At 40.6% G+C, this 23,920-nt stretch overlaps 1 protein-coding gene across 1 annotated transcript; it reads right to left on the bottom strand.

Moving 5' to 3' along the window:
* Window positions 1-71: 71 nt before the first annotated feature.
* Window positions 72-23,741, bottom strand: LOC104273673 (nodal modulator 3; the record flags this gene model as incomplete). The annotated part of the gene is made up of 30 exons (XM_009869075.1): window positions 72-452; window positions 650-742; window positions 1,700-1,819; window positions 2,021-2,122; window positions 3,931-4,041; window positions 5,533-5,616; window positions 6,360-6,501; window positions 7,033-7,160; window positions 7,809-7,922; window positions 8,529-8,655; window positions 8,781-8,940; window positions 9,877-9,959; window positions 10,242-10,451; window positions 12,087-12,182; window positions 12,958-13,021; window positions 13,894-13,981; window positions 14,252-14,388; window positions 15,110-15,241; window positions 15,728-15,869; window positions 16,822-16,999; window positions 17,805-17,955; window positions 18,370-18,475; window positions 19,092-19,181; window positions 19,361-19,498; window positions 20,627-20,779; window positions 21,322-21,394; window positions 21,600-21,706; window positions 21,820-21,920; window positions 22,358-22,403; window positions 23,652-23,741. Coding segments are annotated over 30 exons (3,498 nt in total), but the record flags the coding sequence as incomplete, so codon positions are not given.
* Between the last annotated feature and the right edge of the window lie 179 nt (window positions 23,742-23,920).

Consider the following 23,920-nt stretch of genomic DNA (forward strand, 5'->3'; position numbering starts at 1 on the left):
TACAAATCATCAGTGAAGGCAGCATGACCTGCTCCACTGAAGAGAAAAAAAAAAAATTTTAAAAAATCATGAATTGCCTTCAAGTATGGGAGATGCACTCACAGTGACAACAGGGGCATTCATTTCATTACTTTACAACAAGGAAACCTACAGACTTCATAGAAAATTTACAACCAAAATGGAGCTAGTGTGACAAACGGCGCTTAAGGAGCAACAATGAAAACGGTCTGCAAATTCAAAAAAAAGTATTACTTTAGTGGCTTCACTTCCTCAGGCTCCAGTTTCACAGGGCACCGCTTTATACAATCACCCCCTTAATCTCACGTCCGTCTTGTCTTCTGTTTTTTTGTTTGTCTCTTTGCATCCTCTGAGCCAGCTGTCTCAGAAGCTGTCTGTCCAAGTGCACGTACTCCTTGCAGTCGAGTTGTCAGCTGAAGCAATAGGGGAATAAGCTGAGAAAAACAAAAACCAAAAAAGAGGAAACAGCTTGTGACTACCATGGTATGTAAGGTCTGAATGATAACATTCTTTAGACTTGTGCATCCCCAAACAAATAGAATCCATCATGTAAAAAAATGTACAAAGCTATCAGAAAATGGCAGCAAATCTTGGGAAGGAATCAAAAAAGAAACAAAAAACCCAACCCTACCTTATCATGGTTGTAACCAGCCAACAACAGAAGCAGTGTCAGTGGTAGTGCAATGTAAGATCCCTGGGCAATATCTTGTTCAGGCAGCTTTCTCTGAAAACAGTGAGTTCTGGGTTTTTAAACAGTTATTTCAACTACAACATCCCTGAGCTTTAAGCAATATCGGCAATAGGATCATGCGGCATATTCAGCCCTTCCCATTGGAACTCCTTCTAAGTACTGCTCTAAGACTTACTTCACACCTTCAACTTCAGAGTAGCCTTCTTGATCAGATTCATTCATCTACTGCCTTCCTCCTGGGGTCTGTTGTTTTTTAAAGCTAATTCACTGGTGGTCAGTCTCCACTTTACAGTCAACCTGCTGTGCTTTGATTTACCTGCCACACGCTGCCCAAATCTCTGCGATGCCAGTAACACTACAGCAACCACACCAGCACAACACCTTTCAGACATACACCTGCACCGTTCATCTGCAATGTCCATTTCGTGTCTCCCTCCTGTTTCACTGGCAGCTGAACATGCAGTGACGCAGAAAAGAACTAAATGATTTATGTGTTACAGAATGAACACTTCACTAAATTGACTGCCCTGTTCAGAAATCCAAAAAGACAGTTCTCTCTCTCAAGGGAGAAGTTTTCCCTCGATGTCAATTTGAAACCCCTCAGCTTTACTCTCTACCTCAGCTCCGCTAACTAAAGCTCTCCTTCTGGCCTGGTGATACCTCTGTCATATACACAGAGGTCTTGAAAGGAATTCTGACCACAATCCTCTTTCTCTTTCAGTCCTCAGTTACTGCAACTTTTCAGTTAGTGTCAGGGCCACAGCTCCTACTTAAACTCCTTATCCCCCTCCCTTAACATACCACATTACTACATCCTTGCTTGACGCCTTATGTGTGGCCAAATCCAAATTCAGTGTCACTTTAATGCCTCTCACAAACCTCTTTGTATTTACATTAAGTCTGGTCAAGACCTCAAAATCCATACAGGCTACACTCCCAGACATAGCTCTCAGGCTGAACACTTGAACTTTTAAACTATTTCGTACTTACAGTGGGACTAAAGACCAGTGTAATGTGTTTGTGATATCCAATAGCAGTGAATGAAACCTGAGGCAGGGTGTAGTCATACTGTGATTTAGACAATGTAGAATCCAGCAGCACCACATAATTCTGTGGGTGAAAAAATACAGTCAGTCTACAGCATCAGTAGCAGTCTGAGATAAAATTAGATTTAAAGACAAAAATCATTGTAACTGGCACTGGTCACTCCTGCATGAATACAGCACTGCAGGCACATCAGAACTAACAATTCAGTGTCCTTAGGGAAAAAAAAAACTGAAGTGGGCTAAGCCAATTGTTCAGCAATATTACCTCTCCATCTCGGAGCAGTGGTGGGAAATGGAAAAACAGGGATAGGCCTAAGTTGACTGTATGAATTGGGTTGTCAAGATTTTCACTTTTGTAGAGCTTCACCTGTGAGGGAAGGAAGAAAGCACAAACCAGGTATTTCTAAGCCTGCACCACAACAGATATTTCAGACACCCCATATCATAAGGGATAAAAGCGCTTCAAAATTCATCATGCATTTTGCAAACAGGAAGTTGTCAAGTAAGAACACTTGGAATACTTCTAATTGGGGATGTGAAAAGTCACAAAAAGTCTTTTTACAGAACTTGTAATAATTTAGGAATAACTGATGTCTGACATGGTCATATACCTAGTGTATTAAAAGTAATATCTGCTGTGCATCAACCAGAACCAAGTAATTCTTTTAAATAATCCCAGCAGTTTCACAAGAATTTGCAGCTAGGAGTTGCTCCTATTTCTCCAACAGGCTCATATTGCTTGATTTCAGTTTCTCTACACAACTTCTCTACAACAAGCTAGACAACCTCAAGCTAGTGAATGGGCCTGAAGTCCTCAGGAAACACAGCTTGCTCAGAAACCAGCATCAGTAAAAGAGGGTTGTATCACAGCAGCACCTCCGTATGTGAGGCTGCCTGGACACACAAACGTTTATCAGCCACTGTGCCTCCTCCAGAGGCCACAGCAAGCAACAGGGGGGCGTGTGGATCGCTCCGAAGCAGCCCCCTAGAATCTACACCACTGTTTGCAAACCTCTGCATCAGGTACGTGCCAAGACTCGGCTCTGCTTGCAGACACAGCCCAACTAAATTCCCATCGATTCTTCCCAGTGCTACCATGGCTGCTGCTCCAGTCCCAGCTCACTGGGGCATTGCCACTTGTCTCATCAAACCCATGCAACCAAAAGGGACCAGTCTGAGGTCACAAACCCACTTGCTCATGTCTGTATTAAATCTTAGCACATCTTTCAAAGACAAAAATTTCTGTCTTAAAAATACGGTGATGATATGCACGTCTTGCACGTAAGGCAGCAATCAAACTAATATCAAACAGGTACAGGTTTGGGTAACTGCCACATAACTACATTTTGACATCCATTTCTATTTGCTTAGGCTGAACTGCAAGGGTCTAAATTTCCCCAGAAAGATGCAAAGCTTCACTATGGTGATACCATTTTTCCTTCACACATGCTCTGAGTGTTGGATCCTTTGAACATCTCCCATAAAACCTAGCAGCTTAGCAGTGAGATCTTGGCAGGTGACTACTCTAAAAGAAATCCAGGCATTGCATTTACATTTAGAGGTTACATTTCAAGAAGCTTTTAAACCCGAGAAACAGTTTAACTCCTACCACATTAACACCTCTTGCAGATACTTCCAGCACTTGCACCCTTAGCATCACTGGTGTTCAGTGGGGTTTTTCAGATCACAATGCAGTCTTTTGAATTTTGGAAATTTCAGTTTTCTATTTGTCTCATACTCTCTTTGGTAACTGTACTTTTAAATTCATGTGTCCTACAGTATTGTTGCATTCACATCTTCTTGCTAGCAGATATGCATGTCAAAAATTTCAGGTATTTCAGGAATTAATGCAGTTTTCTGATACAGAGGACTCCTTTCACCCTTCATTGGTGTCTTGCTCTCCCTACAAACAGGGCATGCCTAATGAGGGAAGTAGACCCAGAAACACACAGGCCAACCACAGCAAGTATTTCTTCTACATATCCCCTTGAAAAAACAAAGGGACACTGGAATCTTAATTCTATCCGGAATTCAAATTCACTTTCATTAAAACATTACTCATAATGTGAATGAAATGTGTGCTCTGGATAGTGAACAATTTCCAGTGACTCTGCAAAAAAACATCTCAAAACCAATGGCAAATCTACTTGACAAAGATGAAAGGCTTGAACTTACACATAATGTGGAGAGATATTCAGAAGATGTAATCACATTTCCACTTAAATCAAATTGATTAATTTGACGGAATGCTATGATATTAACATCATCAATGTCGCTGTTCCCAACCTGCAACATAAAACAGTCATGCTTTTACCAACAAAGGAACAGTTAAGAGAGGACAGCTAGCACAACACACATATTGCCCATCATTTCAAACAAGAAGTGAATTTTGTTCTATATTAAGCAGGTGGAAACTTGCAGGCTCCCCAGCTGCAAGTACTTTTCCTCCAGGGTGCACAGCTCTCAGTTACAGCCTTGGGCATTATCAGCACAAGGCTGATGGGATTAAGTTAAACTAAAAATGGAAGAAGTATCATAAGCGTGCATTATTTTGGAAGTGGCTCTTACACAGGACTGCCTGATGTTTGAATATTGGTCTTGGTATTTTGCATCTGTGCCCAGGGATGTGTATCACTATGCTAAAATGTTTATACAGTTGATTAATGAGGAACGTGCTCATATCACAATATAACCTACTTCAAAAATACATGACTTTGCATTCTTCAAAATGGATTAAAATGCAAAATATTTCTGTTTCTAAATTCAAACTCCGATCAAAGTAGGGAAAGGCATTCACTCAAATAGTGACTACTGCAACAGAGAGGTTCTGGTTAGGCCAGGTGCCCTCTCCCTAGCCTGGCAACGCCGAGGCTGCACGTTCTTCCTGCAAGTGTCCTTCAGACGCTTCTCCCTCCCGGAGAAAAGGGCAGGCTAGCCGGGACAGCATTACACAAGCTACTCCCTACAGGTGTCCCTTGCAGTACACAACCTTCACAGGATTTGCTGGAATTTGGGTTGCTGTTCCCTTTTCCTCCCCAACCAGTAGGCACTCTTAGCAAAAAGACACCAAGAACTTGAAAGATTCGTGCCCTTTTATTTTACTGCAAAAAAGGGCACCCTGGTCAGTGGCGTGTCTGAGCTCAAATAATGACCATCTCCCACTGAAAATGCGTGCCAGAAAGCTCGGGACAACTAATGAAGGCTAATTAACCTTTGCTGGATGTCAAGAGATAAACACAAGGCAACTGTTCTGAACCTGTAAGGATGCAGGAATATTTAACAACATTTCATCAGTTTTCAATTCAAAGTTCTCACTACGTTTTATAAAGATTTGCTAGACAATTTCATTTACATCAAGACTGCAGGATTTGGAACAAATAAAGCATATGAAAAATCTATCTATCAACCAATAACTAAAAAAAAAAATAGCATAATATGACAATTTATGACATCCTCATGTCACTAGTGCTTTGTTCCACTCAGGAGAAATGCTGAAAGGTGTTCTATTCAGTTTTTTCTCTCATTTCTTGATGTATACTTTTCCTGACTGTGAAAGAATCCTTTCCACTTGTTTATTGTTTGAGCTTTGCCTTATTTCAATTTCAAACTAGGGTGTTGACACACAAGATGGAGCCCGTATTTAGGGAGCTAACTTGCTGAAAGCCACTTGTCTAAACAGAATTCATTCAACTGCACTGCTGCTGATAGAACAAACATAATGCCTAGACAGATGCACCATGTTTAAGTGGTACTACAAAAAAAAAAAGAAAAAATTACCTCAATTGCCCGATGCTGTGGTAAAGCTCTTTCGATGTGATCATTGCCTTCAGCTTTGAGTTGGACATGATACACACAACCAGGCTAAAAGCAACATTCAGATGATAAATCCCAACTCTGAATAATATGTACTTTAATTTTAGAAGACAGTAGCAGATTGCATTTAAGATACACCAACCAAACTATCCAGTTAAAAGTTTTCCTTATTGCAAACAAAAAAAATTAACTCAATAACACCATTAGGGGTGTTTACAGCTAGCAAATACAAAAGGCCTATCACAGACCTTTCACTAGTTTATTACATTACAGAATTAAAAGAAATCATCTGCTGTGAAGTGTTTTAGCTAGAAAGAAAATGCATTAAACAGGATTAAAACCTGATCAAATACTGCTTTCTGCATCAGCATAATTGCTTACTGCATACATAATGGCCCCAGAAATCCAGCTTCCACATTTCCTGTGGAACAGCTTCACATGCACGCTGTACAATCAACATCACACACACGCTCAACATCCTGTTAAAAAAGTACAGTTGCCGTATTTGCACAAGAAAAACTAAATGGCTTCCCAAAATCTTTTGTCTAAGAAAACTCCCTGCTATAACACCTGAACACTTGTTAGACCCATTCAGCACCCTGACTGGGGGTTCGTGTCATGTCACGTGAATGGGTCAGTGTTTGTTGGAGTCCATCACAACACGCTGGCAGCAAGTTCCACAGGCTTACACTGGAAGTTTTTCTCCCCGTTTACTAGTCGCTCACTGTACAACAGTGCTTCCTAACACAGATAACTATCATAAGCAAATGAGAGAGCGCTGTAATCCTTACCAGAAGGCCACGTAGCCTGAATTTGCCCTCTTCATCCGTTATCGTGTCTTCTCCATAGATGCTACAATCCTTCTGCCCCACAGCTTCTACTGAGATTCCCTGCTCAGGCTCTCCATTTAATGAAGAAACTGTGCCATAACAGCTAGAGATATAAAGAGATACCATTGATACAGGCGTGCAGATTCTGTTTTAATGCACATTTAGAAAACTTGTTATTGTTGTAACTGATGGGAAAAGGACGAAATAAATTTAGCACAGCATGGAGAAGAAAAGGGAAATTTATAATGCACATGTAAAACTTGGAAAGCATTAGCTGCAGTTCAGAGCACAGCTTTAAGAATCCAAGTGCCCTGACCTTCAGAAACAGCGGGACTTAGCCCTGAGGGCAAAGAAAGGAAGGATCTTGAACTCAGATACCTGAACTGGTCTACCATCCCTAGAATGGTCCTCTCCCGTTGGGCACAGCATAAGTCACTTCCAGTGCCACTGACACAGTGCTTTCACAGCAATGTTTCTCCTTACAGACCTGCCATCTGGACTTACCTATATATCCACAGGCATGAGAAAAGGCTAAGAAAGTACTTGTACACAGTGTAATAAAGCTATAGTATCATTGCATAATGCATCCTGACAGAGTATGTACCATTTTGCACAGAATTTCAGCTCTACTGACCTGTAAGCCGTCCTGTAACCAGTTATCTGAATTTTAAGATTCTGTCCTTCCCGCACTTCAATCATTTGTGATGATGGTTCAAAGCGAAACTCTTTCATCATGGGTTTAAAATAATACTGCCCTGGGCTCTGCAAAGAGGCATAAGACAAAGCTGTTTACTGACAGTGACGCAAAAATTCACCAACTCCAAACAATTATGTTTCTGCAAGAGCTCCCTAGAAGTTCTCTGTCCCAACTGTAGGTTAAACTGGTCGAAGAACGAACGCACTGAAAAACAGGGAGCACACTGGACAATAAATCAATGGAACTCCACCAGCTGATGAAACCTGAAGAGGAGAAGAAAATTATGGCCCTAAAACCTTACCACAAGACCTCAAGGACAGGAAACTGTTCAGGAGAGAAAGATACCTGCAAGGTAACTATGTCTACACACATGTACAGGCCAATAACCTAATGACCTTTCTTTCCTTAAGTGATCATCAACAAATTGGCCTGTTTCATGTTTACAGACTGCAAATTAGTAACGGAGATCAATCAACACCATCTACTACCTGTCAGGGAGAAACCTCTGTCAGGTTAGATTTCACATCTTTCACCTGCTAAGACTCCAAGAGCTTTCTGCTCTGAGGGACCTACATCTCTCACCGTGGGTTACGATTTCAAGAGACCATATATCCCCCCACCACTAAAGAGAGCCAAGAGCATCCCTGTTTTGGAAGGCAAACTAACACAGCACTCCACAGCAGCCACATTCATAAGAATCAATTTCAACTTACCAGATTGGAAAAAGTCAGCATGCCATTATCCTGTGTAAGGAGGTTGGACCGAAACACCCCTCCACTGAGAGACAAGAGAACCCCAGCGAGAGCCTGGTTATCCTCTGATTTGATCTGTTTTTGAAAAAGCAATAGTTCAAGGTGTAAGCAAGGGCTGCTGTACGAAGAAGAGTTCAACTCAGAAGCCTCTTACTGAGTACACACGTGTTGACTCCAAGCATTCAGCTGTAAGCAGAACCAACCACACCTGCAGCGTATTCCCTCCTGCGAGACTGTGGGGCTACAGAAGTTTGCGCTCTCAACACCTGGGCAGTCACAGCCGCACACAGCACATGTTGCCAGAACAGCCATTCTCTACCACTTCACAGGACATGCTGAGGGCCAGAACAAAGTATCCCAAAGACTAGAACTGGGCACCAGTTGGACCAGACTGTGCAGCAAAAAATTAACCTCGAGGGATAAAACTCCTTAAGAGAAAGCAGTCAAACAAATCCAGCGTTTTGGACTGCAGGCTCTAACTTTCACTTTACAAACCCTGCATATTTCCTGCACGGTAAGTCATCATCTACAAGTAAGCTCATCCACTGAGATTTGTTTCCCCATGACAAAATTATCTTATCCTCAAATCTCACACTGGGATACAGGGGTTAATATTTTTTGCTTGTCTAGCTCTAACTGCACAGACAACTCATTCAGAACCCAAATTGTTTAGAACATTACCTCAAACGTCACTCCAGCAAGAGCAAAAGCTTTGAAGTCCCCAACTGTGCCTTCTACTGCAGTCAAAACAAATCCCTCTTTCTGAGCAGTAACTGTATATTCCAAGTCACTGTGAAGTGGCCCAACACTTCAAATAAAAAGAAAGAAAAGCTTGTTTTTAAAAAGGCACTTGGATATCACACACACATTGTCAAGTCACCGTTGCATTTTAACTAAAGAATACAAAAGATGAAAACATTATCTCTTAATTACCTGTAAGCACCTTTGTCATCAGTGAAAACTGTGATGAGCGGGGAAGTTGCTCCCTTTTCACCAATGACAATCTCAACACCTTCCAACTCAGGATGAATTCGTCCCTCCAGAAATAAGCCTGCTTTTCCATGAATCTCTATCAGCTTGCCAGGACAACTCTCTTGGTCATTGCAAAGGGGATTTAAGACAAACAAGAAAGTTTAAAAAAAAAAAAAAAACAACACTCACAATTTTGTCTTAAAGTAAGAGTTTAACTACTTCCAAAGTGATCAGTGGATGTTCTTTTACCTTACAATTAGAGCTCGAGCCACACAATTCTGTGGCCTCTCACACATGCTAAAACCTCAAAATAAACATTCTGGATTTGCTAAGTGCTTTGAGGATTCATTAAGTTACATATACTGCAGCCACACGGAGAAGATTCCAACAATATTCCCTTCTACCTAATATTACACGGAACTTGGACAAAACTTTTTGAGATCAAATTCAGGTCACATTTAATGAAGTAAGTAGAATTTTGTTTCTCCCCCTCCAGAGTATTTAGAATGTGCACAGCAAAGAGACACATAAAAAAAGATACCTAACATTTTCTAGTGATTTCAAAGTATGTTCACTCTAATAAGCTGAGGACAAGACAGACACTGACTTAACATCAACTGACTACTGATAATCCTGACAACTCTGAAGTTTACTTTTCTGGGAATATTTTTATTATTGTAACTTATTACAAAGAAAACTTAACAGAAACTTGAATTTGGTAAGAAACTCAAAATACAAGCGCTGATTTTCCACTACTATTTTCCTAGATGAGAGTAATACGAACAATTCTGAGAATATGGAGTAACATCCAGAAATCTAGCCCTTCCTTCCATGAGAGATCTTTCTGCACTTTGAAGCATATTCTGCTGATAAAAACTGTACTTGCATCCTCTACCAAACACCCATGCTTCCAAATTCCAGAGTGATACTGGCTCAAAGAAACAGCTGCAACAAACTTTCCTAACATTACCTTTGAAAAGCCATTCATACATTCATCTATATTACATTTATGCCTTAAAAATCCAAACCTTTCAAACTAGATTTTATTTATATTCACCTCCACTAACAACTGTTTCCACATAAGGTGGGTAGAAAAGCAGCTCTTTTGAAGATGGTGTAACGGTAATTTTCTCTCCAGACCTGTAAACCACAAATAGGACACAAAGAAGACAATGGAATTAGCTGCCTTCACGTAAAGCAGAGTACTGTATGTTTACCCAAGAATCCATTAAATGCCCCCAAAACAAAATATCAACAATAACCTAAGCAAAATTCCTGTTATGTGCTAACAGTTTCCACTGAGCTGACAGTCAACAAGCACAGGAATGGGTACCCGCACAGGCAGAGGAATTCTGTGGCATTTCTGGAAACACCAGACAATAGTACAAAGAATACACCACGTTCTTTGGAGCTTGGTATTACCTTGCCCAGTATGAAAATTCATATAAGAATGGTCCTTCGAGTTCCTCCACCATTTCTTGCACTGGTGGCTTTGTTCCTTCCTCCTCTTGACCCTTCTTTTCTCTCTCCTGTCGGCGGCTCTCAATTTCTGCCAGCTGCTGCTCCCTACGTAACTCCTGCACAGATTTCAGGGGCCCTAAAACTAAGGCAGGTTCACTGTCAATGGATGACCTGAAAACACGGAGGGGAAAACAAAATCATTTTCTTTCATAGGGAGGGCTAAGAGCTTGTTATGTGTGTTAATTACTGCCTTTGTAACAGAGCAGGCAAGTCCCAGGACTGATTTTTTTAAAAATCCATTCCTTTTTAATTCTGCTATTTATTCCAAGCATAACTAAAACTTTTAATATTCATATCAATCAGTTACTGCTATAAAGGCTTGTTCATAGGGAATACAGGTAACTTACCCAGCCTAGCACAGAAGGACGTACTTGCAACTCTCACAAATTTTGCCCCATCACAGAATCATAGAATGGCCTAAGCTGGAAGGGACCTTAGAGATCATTTTAATCCAGCCTCCCTGCCGCCAGGGATGCCACCTCTCGACTAGATCAGGCAACACATGGAGACCGAACGGGAATCGAACCCGCGACCTTAGCGTTGTTAGCGCCACGCTCTACTGACTGAGCTAACCGGCCCCCTACATAATAAATTATTATAATCTCATTTTTCAAATGTAACAATCCATCATCAAAAACTTTTAAGAATCAGCTTTATTTTTGGTTGAGGCTCTTTGGGATTTTTTGGTTAACTGAAAGGTAACAGGTCACTGCCATGGGTCTGGTACACAAACTAGACCTGCAAAAACAACTGGCTTCCTTTTAAATTCAGAACTGTTCCTTTTATGTTGACAGCATTTCACAAATTAGACTTCGGCTGAAGAACTTCAGGAAGATTTGGACAGATATCGTCTGTGGCAACTGAGCTGCCTCCAAAGCCTATACCAATAGTCTCACAAAATCCAACCAGCCTAGAAGGTCAGTATAATACTGACCTCCATGATACACTATTTTTAAAATCCTAATGGCTCTCTGCTCTCTCAATGATTTGGGTTTTTTTCCCAGCTGCTGTAGTTGCCCAGTAGTTGCAGTTATAGGTTAATTAAACTCAGAGAGCTTGAGGCAATGCTCTGCAAGTAATTTGTTCTCTGAAAAGATGTCTTCTATACTCAAAACTTAAGTTTGAGAACTCATAGTCTAGAACAAGTGGATATCAGCAGAGCATTAATAAAGCACTCATAATTATCAGACACTTCCAGGCAGATCTGGCACCTCATACAATTAAAGCTGTTCACAAATCAGTGCTCCCTAGTGAGCTGTCTGTTCAGCTAAACATAAATTGGTGCATTAGTGTGTAATCACTCCGCATGGTTTCCCTTTTAAAACCGTCTTCACACCAGTACCAATGCTCTAAAGTAACAGATTCTCACTCTAAGGAAACAAAAAGGGAAAGAAACAGATGCCAGTACTCAAGAGCTTAGACGTAAGCTAAAACAATACTCTGAATTCTGAAATTTTAGTTCATTAAAGTCTATAAAACCTCAGAAAATCCTTCCTTTTTACCCTGATACACAAGCTAAAAGGGCTATATTGAAATGAAGTGCAAATGTTCAAAATGAGGGCTGAGAATTATTTATCTGTCTACAAAGAACTCGGAGCACAGTTTAGCATAAAAACCTCCTGCAGTCTACAGTTGGATGCTATCTCCTTAGAAAGTAGCCACTCCAGTATTAAAAACAGAATAAAACTTTATGAAAGATGTCTGTTTCTTCCACTTGTTATAGCCCAGAGATTTTTTTGTTCTTACTTAATAGTAATAGTCACATCCATCAGTTTATCTGTTACAATTGTGCCAAGGACATGGTGTCGAACTGCAGTAAGCGTCAGTATACTAGGAGAGGACCTGTAAATCAAAGTAACCAAGAGATTAATTCAAGATTCCTCCCTCCAAAGAAAGTAACCAGATCTTATTTAGCAGAGTTTCTGCTCCCATTCACAAGTGAAGTGTTTTACAAAAGATGATACAAAATTACACAGCAAAGCTGTAGTGCTGAGATGATAACATACTAGAATGCGAGAGTTTTCCAGCTCTGAAACTCAAATCACTGCATGACACTGGCCAAATCAGTTCCTTCCTTTGTGCCTCCTGCTTCCTCTCAAGCTAAAGCTGAACTGATTAATTTCATATGTACAATCTCTTCACATATAGAAGGACAATCAAAAGTTTGACACATTAGTTCACCAAGATGCCCCGAGTCTAATGGCGCTTTGCTTCTAAAAAGAGGATTTCTGCTTCCACCCATTCACTCCCTTTGTGCTGGCTCTCAGGTTTAGCATCTCTCTCTTTGAAGTACTTTTAATTCACTAACAACACAGCAGAAAAGAATCAGATTTTAATGCTGAATTCATTGTCTGCCATGTTCATGAATTAAAAATATTATGGGAGCAGAAATCCTCTTTTTAGAAGCAAAGAGCCATTAAGCACACTGTCAAACCATAACTTATAAATAAGTAATAAAAGATGTCTGGCTTAGAAAGATCAGCACTGTTTACTTGTGATTAGGGTTCATATTCTTTCAGCTCACAAAAACTGGGATGAGCAGAACCAAAACACCACAGTCATGGCACTAGAGATGCACACTGATAGGCATAAGGACAAAACCAGATTTTGCTCTTACGTGTCGTAAGTGTAATATTCATGTTCAAACTGGTGGCAGGAACGTGGGGTCACTTCGTATACACCTGTAAACATTAAGTCAAAGAATGATCTGCTGAACAAAAGGCAAGCTTACTGTGTTAGCTGAATTCTCACAATCACATTAGACCTTCAGTACAGAAACAATAACAGAATTCAGCTACATATCTACTGCCTTTCACAGACACTTTAATTCACCTCTGTTCAGTCACAGATCGCTAATGGAAGCTGCACAGTTTCCAATGTACACTGACACAAAACACGTTAAGGCATCACTACAGATGAAGGTAATTACAATCAGAGCAAACCAAACAAGCTCAGAAGTAACCTATTATGGTCCCACAGCTGATACCCTTTGACTGACTGTAGAACCATTGTATTATTGTATTGTGAATGAGGCTGGCTCTAAGGATGAAATGTTCAAAGCTGAAAACAGAATCGAAATCGAATACATCTGTTAACTGTTTTGCTAAGGAGCCATAACAGAGAATTAACTCTAGGACAGTAAAAGAGAAAAAAACCTTCTGATTTTAAAAAATTATTTTTTCCTGTTATAGGTAACCCTGTGGTACTTTTAACAGTTACCCTTCAAGAATCCTGTATTGAAATGAAATTTCTACAAATAGAACCCATATGAACAAGACTATTTTCAGATGCTCGTAATCATCAACGATCAAAGCTCTTCACAATGTCCAAAAAAAATTAATAAAATTTTACTTCTGGAAGCTATATTTAGGTGATGGAATAAATAGCAGGAGAATTTTAAAAACTCTGAGTTGCAAATAAAACAATGCCTCTTATCAATCTCAGAGATCACAACGGATTTTTAAATTTGCTTTTAATTCCCAGCAGTATTAGCTGACTGTTCATTTGGGGGTTTTTTTGTTTGTTTTTTAAACTAGCATTTTAGAACTGTTACCTGGCTTTGAAAGACAGAATCTATTAACTCCTTTGGACAGGTTATAAACACCAACGTTTTCTGGTCCATTTCCATCCTGATAAAATTCCTGTGAAGCCACAACAGTATTCACTGTTAGTCACTTCCAAACAACATATGAAAACAGTCTTTGCCTAAAGACACATTAATGCTTCTCTTTTACAGTGGCTAACAACACAAGACCAGTTTACCAAATCCACGGGACAAACCTCAAAGCACATCAATGCTGCGGTGCTACATGGCTCCCCAGAGACACGAGAAAGCCTTGACTCCAAGCATAACCCGACCTACCTACGCACATTCATTAAAGAAAAATACAAGGACGGTTGTAGCTACGTACCAATGTAATTGCATGAGAAAGGGAACACCTCAGCATATATCCAGTCTGCCTGAATTCTACTCCTGAAACATCTTCTTCCATGACTTCCAACTCCAAAGACTTATTCCTCCAGCACCAGTCTTCATGTACAATGCTTACTAGAATATACACCACACAAAGTATTTTGGTAATGTAAAACCGCAGGAGTAAGGGCAGGTTTGTAGTATAAAAAGCTTGTATCACCCTAACTTCTCTGATGAGGCAAACAACAATGGCCACAGTAGCAAACCTGGCTCACAGCACTGCAGCATCACCAGGAATCCAGCACACCTTGTCACAGAAAACTATTGTAAAAAGGAATAACAAAGTGTGCTCACCCTGGAAAGCTCTTCAATGAGCACTACCGCTGTGACAGTCAGAAGTCTAGAGGACAACAAAGCCTAACTCCAATTCCACCTGGCAGAAAGATGTTTTAACTTGTGTACAAGAGCAATCTGTATATACTCTTCTACACCTTTCCCTGGAAAACAACTTATTCCCATAGTAGGCCAAGGCAGGCTGGTCAAAGCATGTATTGCTTTGGAAGCGGAAGAACTAGGATGTGCCCCTGTCGACTTGGGACAAGTCAGTTAATGACAAAGCCCTTTTTTATTACCAGCCATGCAGACTCTGAAACTTCAGGGAGCAGTTATTTTTAGGCTGACAAAAGGGTTAAACTTGATGCACTGTTTACGCACCATTTTCCCAGATTCTCTCAATTTCAGAACTGGTTCCATTCTGGGTATACTGTAAATGGTACCCACAATAACAGCAGCGTACAGACTAAGTCACAAATTTAGCTACTAGGATAATGCTTCAAGCAGTTCCCTATAATCCTACCTTTGTACTTGCCAGGAAGCACATTCTCAAAAGTGAAGGCCACTGACATTGTGTTTCCAGAGAGCTGCAGGTTGCGTTTTTCACCCTGGCGACTCACAGACTGTAATGTCACCATCAAATCACCACAAGCATCTGTAGAGAAAAGACAACAGAAAATGAGAAAGCATTCTGGCTTGCCAGCTTTGCCTCCAAATGCTCACTCCAAGCAAGCTTCGTGCGTACTAGCATTAAAATGGTTACTGTCTTCCAGTAGAGAAGGCTTCCAATTAAAACTCTTATTTCGTTAGCAGAAGTTTACTAATGTCAGCCAGAAGCATTTCCTTCCAGAACTCACCCACCTTCTGAGGAAGGCAAACAGGTCGAAATTCCTTCCTGATGAAGGAACACTTGCTTATTCCTAGCAAGAATTAAAAATAGGTACGTAACTTTATTAAGGTACCTCACCAGGCTGTAAGGTCTCTGAAACAAAGAACTGATCTATCTATGTGCTAGAAGTCATATTTACTTATCTGCTGGTGGGGCACACAGCAAGCATCTTGATCTAAACAGCACTCAGTCATGCACACAGTGCCGAAGTTCTCCATTTCCATTTCCAATTCACTTTCAAAACTGGCTTACCTAAACAAGAGATCTTCCCCGAGACAGATGCCAAGAACTGAGAGAAGGTCACATCCATTACTGGTCTGTCTGTAACAGTAACAGGGAACATTTTGGGTTTCAAAGCCAGTCCTGCTCTGGTCTCAGCCTCTGGAATAATTACCTGTAAAATATGTGACATCAAGACATCACCAGTTTTTAGACACCAGTGCAAATACACCCATGCTGTTGAGTTCAACCCGCTTACCAGAAATTAAAAATTAAGATTTACTGTAAATCCCAGGCAAAGCAAAATCAGCATCCCAAGGATATGCCTTTCAAAAATCTGTATTAAAATCCTCCAAAGAACTGCAGTAAAAGGGGGCCGGTTAGCTCAGTCAGTAGAGCATAGCACTAACAACGCTAAGGTCACGGGTTCGATTCCCGTTCGGTCTCCATGTGTTGCCTGATCTAGTCAAGAGGTGGCATCCCTGGCGGCAGGGAGGCTGGATTAAAATGATCTCTAAGGTCCCTTCCAGCTTAGGCCATTCTATGATTCTATGATTCTAAACATCCTCCAAACAGCTCAATTTCAAAAGTCTGCATGAATTTCACTTCAGGACGTACTGCTGCTTCTACATTAAGCCACTTCATTATCGATGAAGGCAGTTAGAGGCCTTATAACCATGGACTTCTTGTCTTCCAGTCTGAACTATCTCCCAAAATGCAAAATTCATGACCGTTGTGCTACAGGTTCTGCTGTAACCTATAATCTCAGGAACCATTTAGGCACGCAGAAAGGTACGCTTTGCATGTCTTACTCCCAGGATAATATATTATGATAAGCAGTCATCTAAGGGTCATCACAACTAAGAGGAGAGAAAAATAAAAACTTTCAACCCCAATGCCCTGATGGCCTCTTAACAAGTGTAAAGAACGAGGAACACGGGAATCTCAGCTTATTAATGGGGAAAAAAAAAAAAAAAGGAGGAAATAACTGTCATTGTTTACATAGTGCAAAAAGGAGAAAATAAATTAAGATTTAGATTTTCCTGATTAACTTCTCTTAGAAATGTTTAAAATCTTCTAAAACCTCCTGACACTCCTACAGGGAAGAAATGGAAGCTCATTCTTACCTGAACATTGTATGTACCCGATCTTGCCTTAAAACAAAATGCTCCGTGAAGGTCAGTTTCTGTAGTAACCAGTGATGTTTTGTCCTTGTCCTGGGGCATCATGGTCACCCTGTATTTACTAATCTGTTTGACTGTATCAGGGAAACGAGTTACTGAGATCCGACCACACACACTGAATCTGTTAAATAAATGCCAGCCGTCAGAATAAATACCTTGATTTGACAAAGCTCATAAAAAAATACTTGTCTTAAAACTGCCTCAAAAAGTAAACCTCACTATGTTGAGGTACCAGCACACGAATTGGAATGGATTTCTTCTGGAAGTGTTCACATCAAAGAGATACTATAAGCAAACACAGTGGAGCAAGTGCAACTCATGTTCAATTAATGGGATCTTTTCACTTATGATGAAGTCACCCTGACATTACGGTACATTTTTATTTGTAAGCAACTTGCTGCACTCTTTCTCACCACCAACCCAACCACAACTGTCGCCTTTAGACAGGCTTATGCCCAGTGATCATGGAATCACCAACAAGAAAATTCATGTATGCCAACTGTGATCTTGAAAGGGAGCAGTAAGATGGAGAGGTCTGGTACCGCACTGCACCACACGGTTCAGTAACTCCACTCTTGCACAGAAGGAGGGTATCTGAAGTGCAGCATCTGTGGCAGAAAGCCTCTCTGTTCCTTTCTTGGGTCACACACCATTCTAAAATTGTTCAACAGACCCAAGCCTTAGCATCTTCATTTGCAAGGGAGAGGTTTTTAAGAGGGTGCTCTAAATCTTACCCAGCATTGAGCAAAATACTGTAGACAAAACATGATCCTGCACTCATGCTGTCCTATTTACCTTGAATTTCTCAAGCAGCACTTAGCTCCTGACAACAGTACGCAAGTCTGGGCATGACACGGGAAATGACCACCCGTTTTCAGACTTTGTCCACAGATCAAATTACATTTTCATCACAACACAGCACTTACCCTGTTGCAATGATGTTCGCTAGCTGAGGTGTATTTGGTGCAATCTTGACGGTAATAGTATCAAAGAACAGATGCTCCTTCCTGGCATGAATTGTGTATGTACCTGTCGTTATGTTCTCAAGGCGGAAAGAACCATCAGCTTTTGTTTTTACTGTAACAAATAATGAGAAGAATCAAAAACCAGAGCACGTGTTGACTGTCTATCCTTACATGTCAAAAGAGCCAGAGGGCATGTCCTGCTTTAGGTTATTTTTAACTTACATAACACAGAAACAGTATTATACCTTCTTACTAGACTAATCTTCATTTCTGTATTACGAAGCACAATTTGGCACATGGTTGAAAGAAAATAAGAAATTTTCAGCAGCAAAACAAATGAACATCTAAAACTCTGATCTAAGCTAAAACCAGAAAACTAATCAACTGCATGAAAACCACTTTAATATTTCAAATAAACTGCAACAAAAATAGCATATTATCCTAAAGGGTTAATTCTATCTCATACATTAATCCTGTCCTTAAGCTTAATAAAAGCTTCCCAGTAGCAACCAAGACAACTGTCTACCTTTAATCTGATTGTTCAGAGTCACAGTGGCATCAGCAACTCCTTCTCCTTCAGGACCATTCAACACCCTGCCCGTGACGGAGAAACCCATCACATGGAAAACAGGCTGAAATAGGAAAAAAGTTACCAATCTTTACTCAGTAAAAGCAAACGCACACCTACAACAATCACCACCAACTGTTTTCCCCACGCACACATTTAAAGGAAATTTATTTCCAGCTTTAGGAAAAGAAAGTACCAGGATAATGACAATGAAAGTTCCTATCAACCTCCAGGTGCATTGTTGCCCCAAGCAGAGGAACACATTCCCAAATGATCTGCAGCAGCACAGTTCAGAAGGCCCAAATCACAGATCATAGTGCCATTACACAAATCATAGTGTCATTACACAACACACTCTGCAAACTATACAAACCTACAGGCCCTTCTCCAGAGATTTGACAGTCTGAGAAAATTTAAGCAACCTCAATGATTACTGCCTGTTTGCACTGTGGACATGAGAGTGAACACAGCAAACGGCTTTTCCCTATTCTGTTTCCCCCTACTACAAGGGACTAAAGCGCAGATATACAGCATGTTGCTAGATACTGTCTTCTACCTGCTGCGCAAGAGGGGATGTGTAACAAAGAAGTTTTTCCATAATACACCTGGTTTCTGCTACAATCAGTTATATTTTACAGGAATAAATGGCACAAAAAGATTATTTCCTCCAAATACCTTACCTCAATCTGTAAACTGTCATGCTCTACAAGGAACTCCAATCTAGCTGGCGCAACATCAAATGTAATTCTCTCTCCCCTGTAGAATGGTATCTGAAAGAAGACACACATATACATTAGGTTAGAGGTTCCTATCAAAATTATTTAATCCAATTAAAAATCTTTTAACTATTTCTGTTTTAACAACTACAAAGTTAATGCATCATCTACTTTAGAACTTAAAAGTTAACAACCCAATTGACAGTCAAGCAATGAACTGTCTAGCTACTTACCACAGTGTATTTCCCACTCGGTAGAGAAAGAAAGCTGAAGGAACCATCTTCTTTCGATACAACACTGCACAAATAAGACAGAGACTCATCTCTTGACTGGAATCCATCCACAGGTGAAGTATTGCAGCCCACGACATCCTGTGGCAATAAATGCAATACAACTTGTTTCTCATGGGAGAATAGAGAAAATAATTTCAGGGAGAATGCAGGAGGGCTCAAAACACTACACTGTGAATGAAGGACAGGTTGTACAAAACCACTCTAGAGGGGAAGTTTGATAGCATGGCTTAAAATTCATGTGCTGGTAAAAGAAGAAAAAACAGCTAATAATGAACTTTATAGTAACAAAAGACAGAAAAGTGGGAAATTCAGCATCCTCAAGTACCCAAGAACTACACTGAACATTAACTGACTTCAGTTCTGTCGACAAGGTTAACATTACAGAGCAGAGCCCTACTCATAACAAATCACAGCATACGACCAAATGTTTCATGATCATTTTATAACATGCTTTTAAGGCGGCAACAGAAGCTGCTGAACTTTGTCTTCACATCAAGAGGGCAACAAGTAATTAAAATCTAACACCAACAACAAACTGCAGCCACTGCACACTGAATTTCAGGATTTCTCGCAACACCTTGTGTCTTGTGTCTTTCACTATGGGGAAGCGTCACCCTCATCAGGGAACACATTTACTAACTAACATGTAACATGAAAAAAGGTGTAACTGAAAATAAATTGTTTTAAAACTGTAGCCCTTAATCCTGCTGGCCCACAGGGAACACATAGATCAGTAACATGCTGTGAACCATAGTATATTTTACACTTCTTGTCCGCTTCAGTTCAAGTCTTAGTTTTCCACACCCCTGAACAACCTGAATATTAAGGAACGTGACTGTTTGAAAACAATAAAGCAGAGTTCAAACCAGTTGAGATTACAAGAATTTTCTAATTTCTTGTGTCAAAAAAAATACACAGACCCTAGGCCCTGCCAACATTTAAAGCACAACTGAGTAATTCCATGGAGGTCATGAGAAAACTCAGCATGTACGCAAATGTTGTGTTCTAAGGACCTTGTCAGAGAAAAAACACGCACAAACTCAAAACAAAAAAAAAATACAGCTTGAGGGGTTGCACAGTTTATATTTCCTATACCTCAAGCTCAATGAAGAACAGAGATGAGCATCAGGGAAATATGAATCTAGAAGCCATTTAGCTGCTTCTTATGTCCCTCATCATATTGAAAAGGTACTGAGAGGCCATTACCTCCTTGGTGACCGAAGAAGAGAAAAGGAGAAACATGACCCCTTTCATTGGTTCTCCATCACTTCTTACTGACCCAGAAACATTGTAGCCTGCAACAATTAGAGGGCTAGCAGCATAAGCATTGGAGCTCGTCACCCGTACCACTGTGTTTGACTGAAATACAGAAACACACACATTTTCATCAAAAGGAAGCATCAGATCTCATTTATAGCACCTAAATAACAAATCATAAACTGTATATACAACAAAAGGAACAGAGGCCAGAGCAGCAATATTCAAAGAGAGTCCACAGGCTACTCAAAACACAAGGACTCTAATGCAAAGATACTTTGCCAAACAGTATTTTTCCTGTATTACTGATTTAGGAATTGGTCAGGATCTCAGAGCTCCTAAGAAAGCAAGCAGTCCAAGAGGGAAGGATTAAAGCATCTGCTACGAAATTCAAGATTCTGCAGAATGTAAAGGACTGGAAGACTGAAAGCAAAAGCTCATTTGCCAGTGCTCCTCTGGCTGGCTCCACAATCTCTAAACTGGGACTGCACGGGGCAGTTTCGCCACTGCCTATATAAAACCTGTGAAAACTCTGTTAGCTTTGTCCACTCACAGAAACGCTTCCTCAGACTAGCTGATCAAGATAAGGCCTAGAAGACCTGCCCTCACTAAACAGGTAAACCAGAACTTTTATAGACTCTCACCTCTTTCAACATCCAGGTAGGATGAGATGCAAAGATTTCATATTCACCAGGAAGCACTTTAAAGAAAGCAAACCTGTAAGGCAAGAAGAAAGGGGTTACATCTCTTCAGAAATAGTCACAGACATCTGTTTACAGAAAAACCATTCAGACTCTACGCACATGTTAGAAAAAAACATTTCACAACTACTTCACAACTACTATACTCCCAGCCGATACAGCTGAATTGAAAGACTATTGCATAAATGAAGATGAATTAAGTATGCACCACCCACACTCACTTTCCTCCAGGTTGTGTAACAGTTGCTTGTATGTTTATGTCACTGCCAGCATTTCTCAGTACAACCTGGACTCCAGCAGGACCTAACGCCTGACCTTTGCTAAGAACCTGCCAAAATGAAAAGAAACCAGAGTACAAATAGATAAAAATAACTTGCGGAGCTGAAGAAGAATGTTTTTATGAAGGCAGAATTAGCATAAGATGGAATAAAGAAGTCTAACCTTTCCATTCACAGAAAACCCTGTGAACACAAAGTTAATATCACCTCCCTTTGTGCAAATGTCATTAATGCCATCCACATGGATGTCTACACTGGTTGGTTCTGAAGGGAAAGAACAATGAAAGAGCATGGTAGTTAGTGAGAGACAAATCATGAAGCAATTCTACTTTAGCTTCACAAAACTCTCACAGAAATAAATTAACTCAAGCACACAGATGTTGCTCTGGAAGTCTTGTCTCAGCAAAGCTCAAGCACTCACAAATCCTGACACTGAAAATCCTCTTTACCCTCCCATCACAGCCATTTCTGTCAAAACCACACACTCCTTCACATCAGTTTACGGGTTACTTTGCCAGCATCTCTCTCACAGCTTTATTTTCCTCTGGTGTAATAAATACATTTTAATCACTAAAACCACACAGCAGAGCTTCTCTCTTTTGAAAAGCACTTGATTTTCCCTGACAACCTCAAGTTAGAGATACTTAAGTCCCATATCGCAGATACGCAGTCTTACTGTAAGAAGACATACAAGCACTTACCAAAACTCCACCCTAGGGGAGGCTCAATTTTAAGAATGAAATCCCCCTAAAATAAAAAAAAAAGCAATAACTGTCTTTACTGATTTAAATTCAATTCAGCTAAAGGATGGAGGGAAAAAAAAAAATTCAGAACACAAGAATCACAATGCAGAGAGAAACACAAGACTCAGGTGTTCCATCCTCGTTTCCTCCTACCTACGACAGTCTGTTCAAACGAGCAGCAATATCTACCCAGACAGGCTGGGGTGCTGGCCTCATATCCAGACAGCTAAGAGCAAAAATTAGGTATAATCATGTTTATACCACTTGCAAACCAAACCTGGCTCATGTTTAAAGAGCCCAGTGTTAGAAAGTGTTGAGGTCCATCTCCACCTGCCTCAGCAGATGCACTCTAAATCAGCCTTTAGTATTTCCACCAGAAGGTCCTACCCAACCATTCTGACCAAACATAGGATACCAAAATTTCAATCCTAATAAAAACTCTGCACTACAAGGCTATCAGTCTACACAGAGCAGTAAATCAGGGACACCACGGATGTTCTGAAGCTCATCCATAGAGAGACTCAAAGACCTAAGAGTGAAATCACCCAGATCAGAAAGCATCTTACATTCTTTGTGAAGGGAAGGATTTATGTGGCAGTTAGACTAGGTGACCTTTAAAGGTCCCTTCCAGCCCAAAGCATTCTATGGTTCTATTTCTAGTTCCTAAATTAAGTAGTTCCTTAAAAGACCAAAATTCTTACACCATCTGAGGGCAACTCATTTAACTTTAATGTAAATCTTCTGAGTATAAACAGACATCAAACTTCCAACGCACTCAGAGCTTCCTGCATTGTTATTTTAAGACATTTTTAATACCTGCAATTAGTAATTCAAACTATTTTCAGTTCAGTCATACCAAAACACATTCTCCTACAGATTTATTTTCATTTCTGTAGGTAGATAACTGAAAGCTTTATCTGTACTCTGTAAGAACCTGTATTTTTTGTGCAATATTTGCATGGCTTCCTGTAGCAACCATGTGCTACGTGGTTCCTGACACCAACTGAGGCTCCCAGTGCTGCAGCCATTCGGATAAACAGCACAAACTCCACGCTGCGGCTGAAGTGACCGGGCTCTTCTCATTGAAATACTCAGCCCTGAGAAACAAAACAGCTGCATTACAAGTAGAAACTTTGGAAAGCTTGGTCCAACGCAAACTAAGTTATTCCCCGCTCCAAAGGCTTCGCAGCTGGGTGTTGTTTGGAGGTTGAACCTGCGGCAGGTGCGAACGCTCCTGCCTCCAGCTCCTCACCTTGTCATAGAGGGGAATCATGAAATACCCGTTGTTGGGAGCGCAGTCTGTCTGGTATTTCAGAGTACCGTGCTTCGTATATAACTTAATCTAAAAGAAACAAACAAAAAAGGCGAGAAGATCCTTTAAGAAACGTGAGCGGCGCCGGGACCAGGCACGCTCTGACCCAGCGCGGGCACAGAGCAGCGCCCTGTGTCCCCAGCGCCCACAGGGAGAAGGTTTATTGAGAGACCACAACGGGCCGGGCTCGGAAACAAACGCTCAGCCAA

Source organism: Apaloderma vittatum, unplaced genomic scaffold (genome assembly GCF_000703405.1).
Source record: "Apaloderma vittatum isolate BGI_N311 unplaced genomic scaffold, ASM70340v1 scaffold2445, whole genome shotgun sequence".
Taxonomy (NCBI): Eukaryota; Metazoa; Chordata; class Aves; order Trogoniformes; family Trogonidae; genus Apaloderma; species Apaloderma vittatum.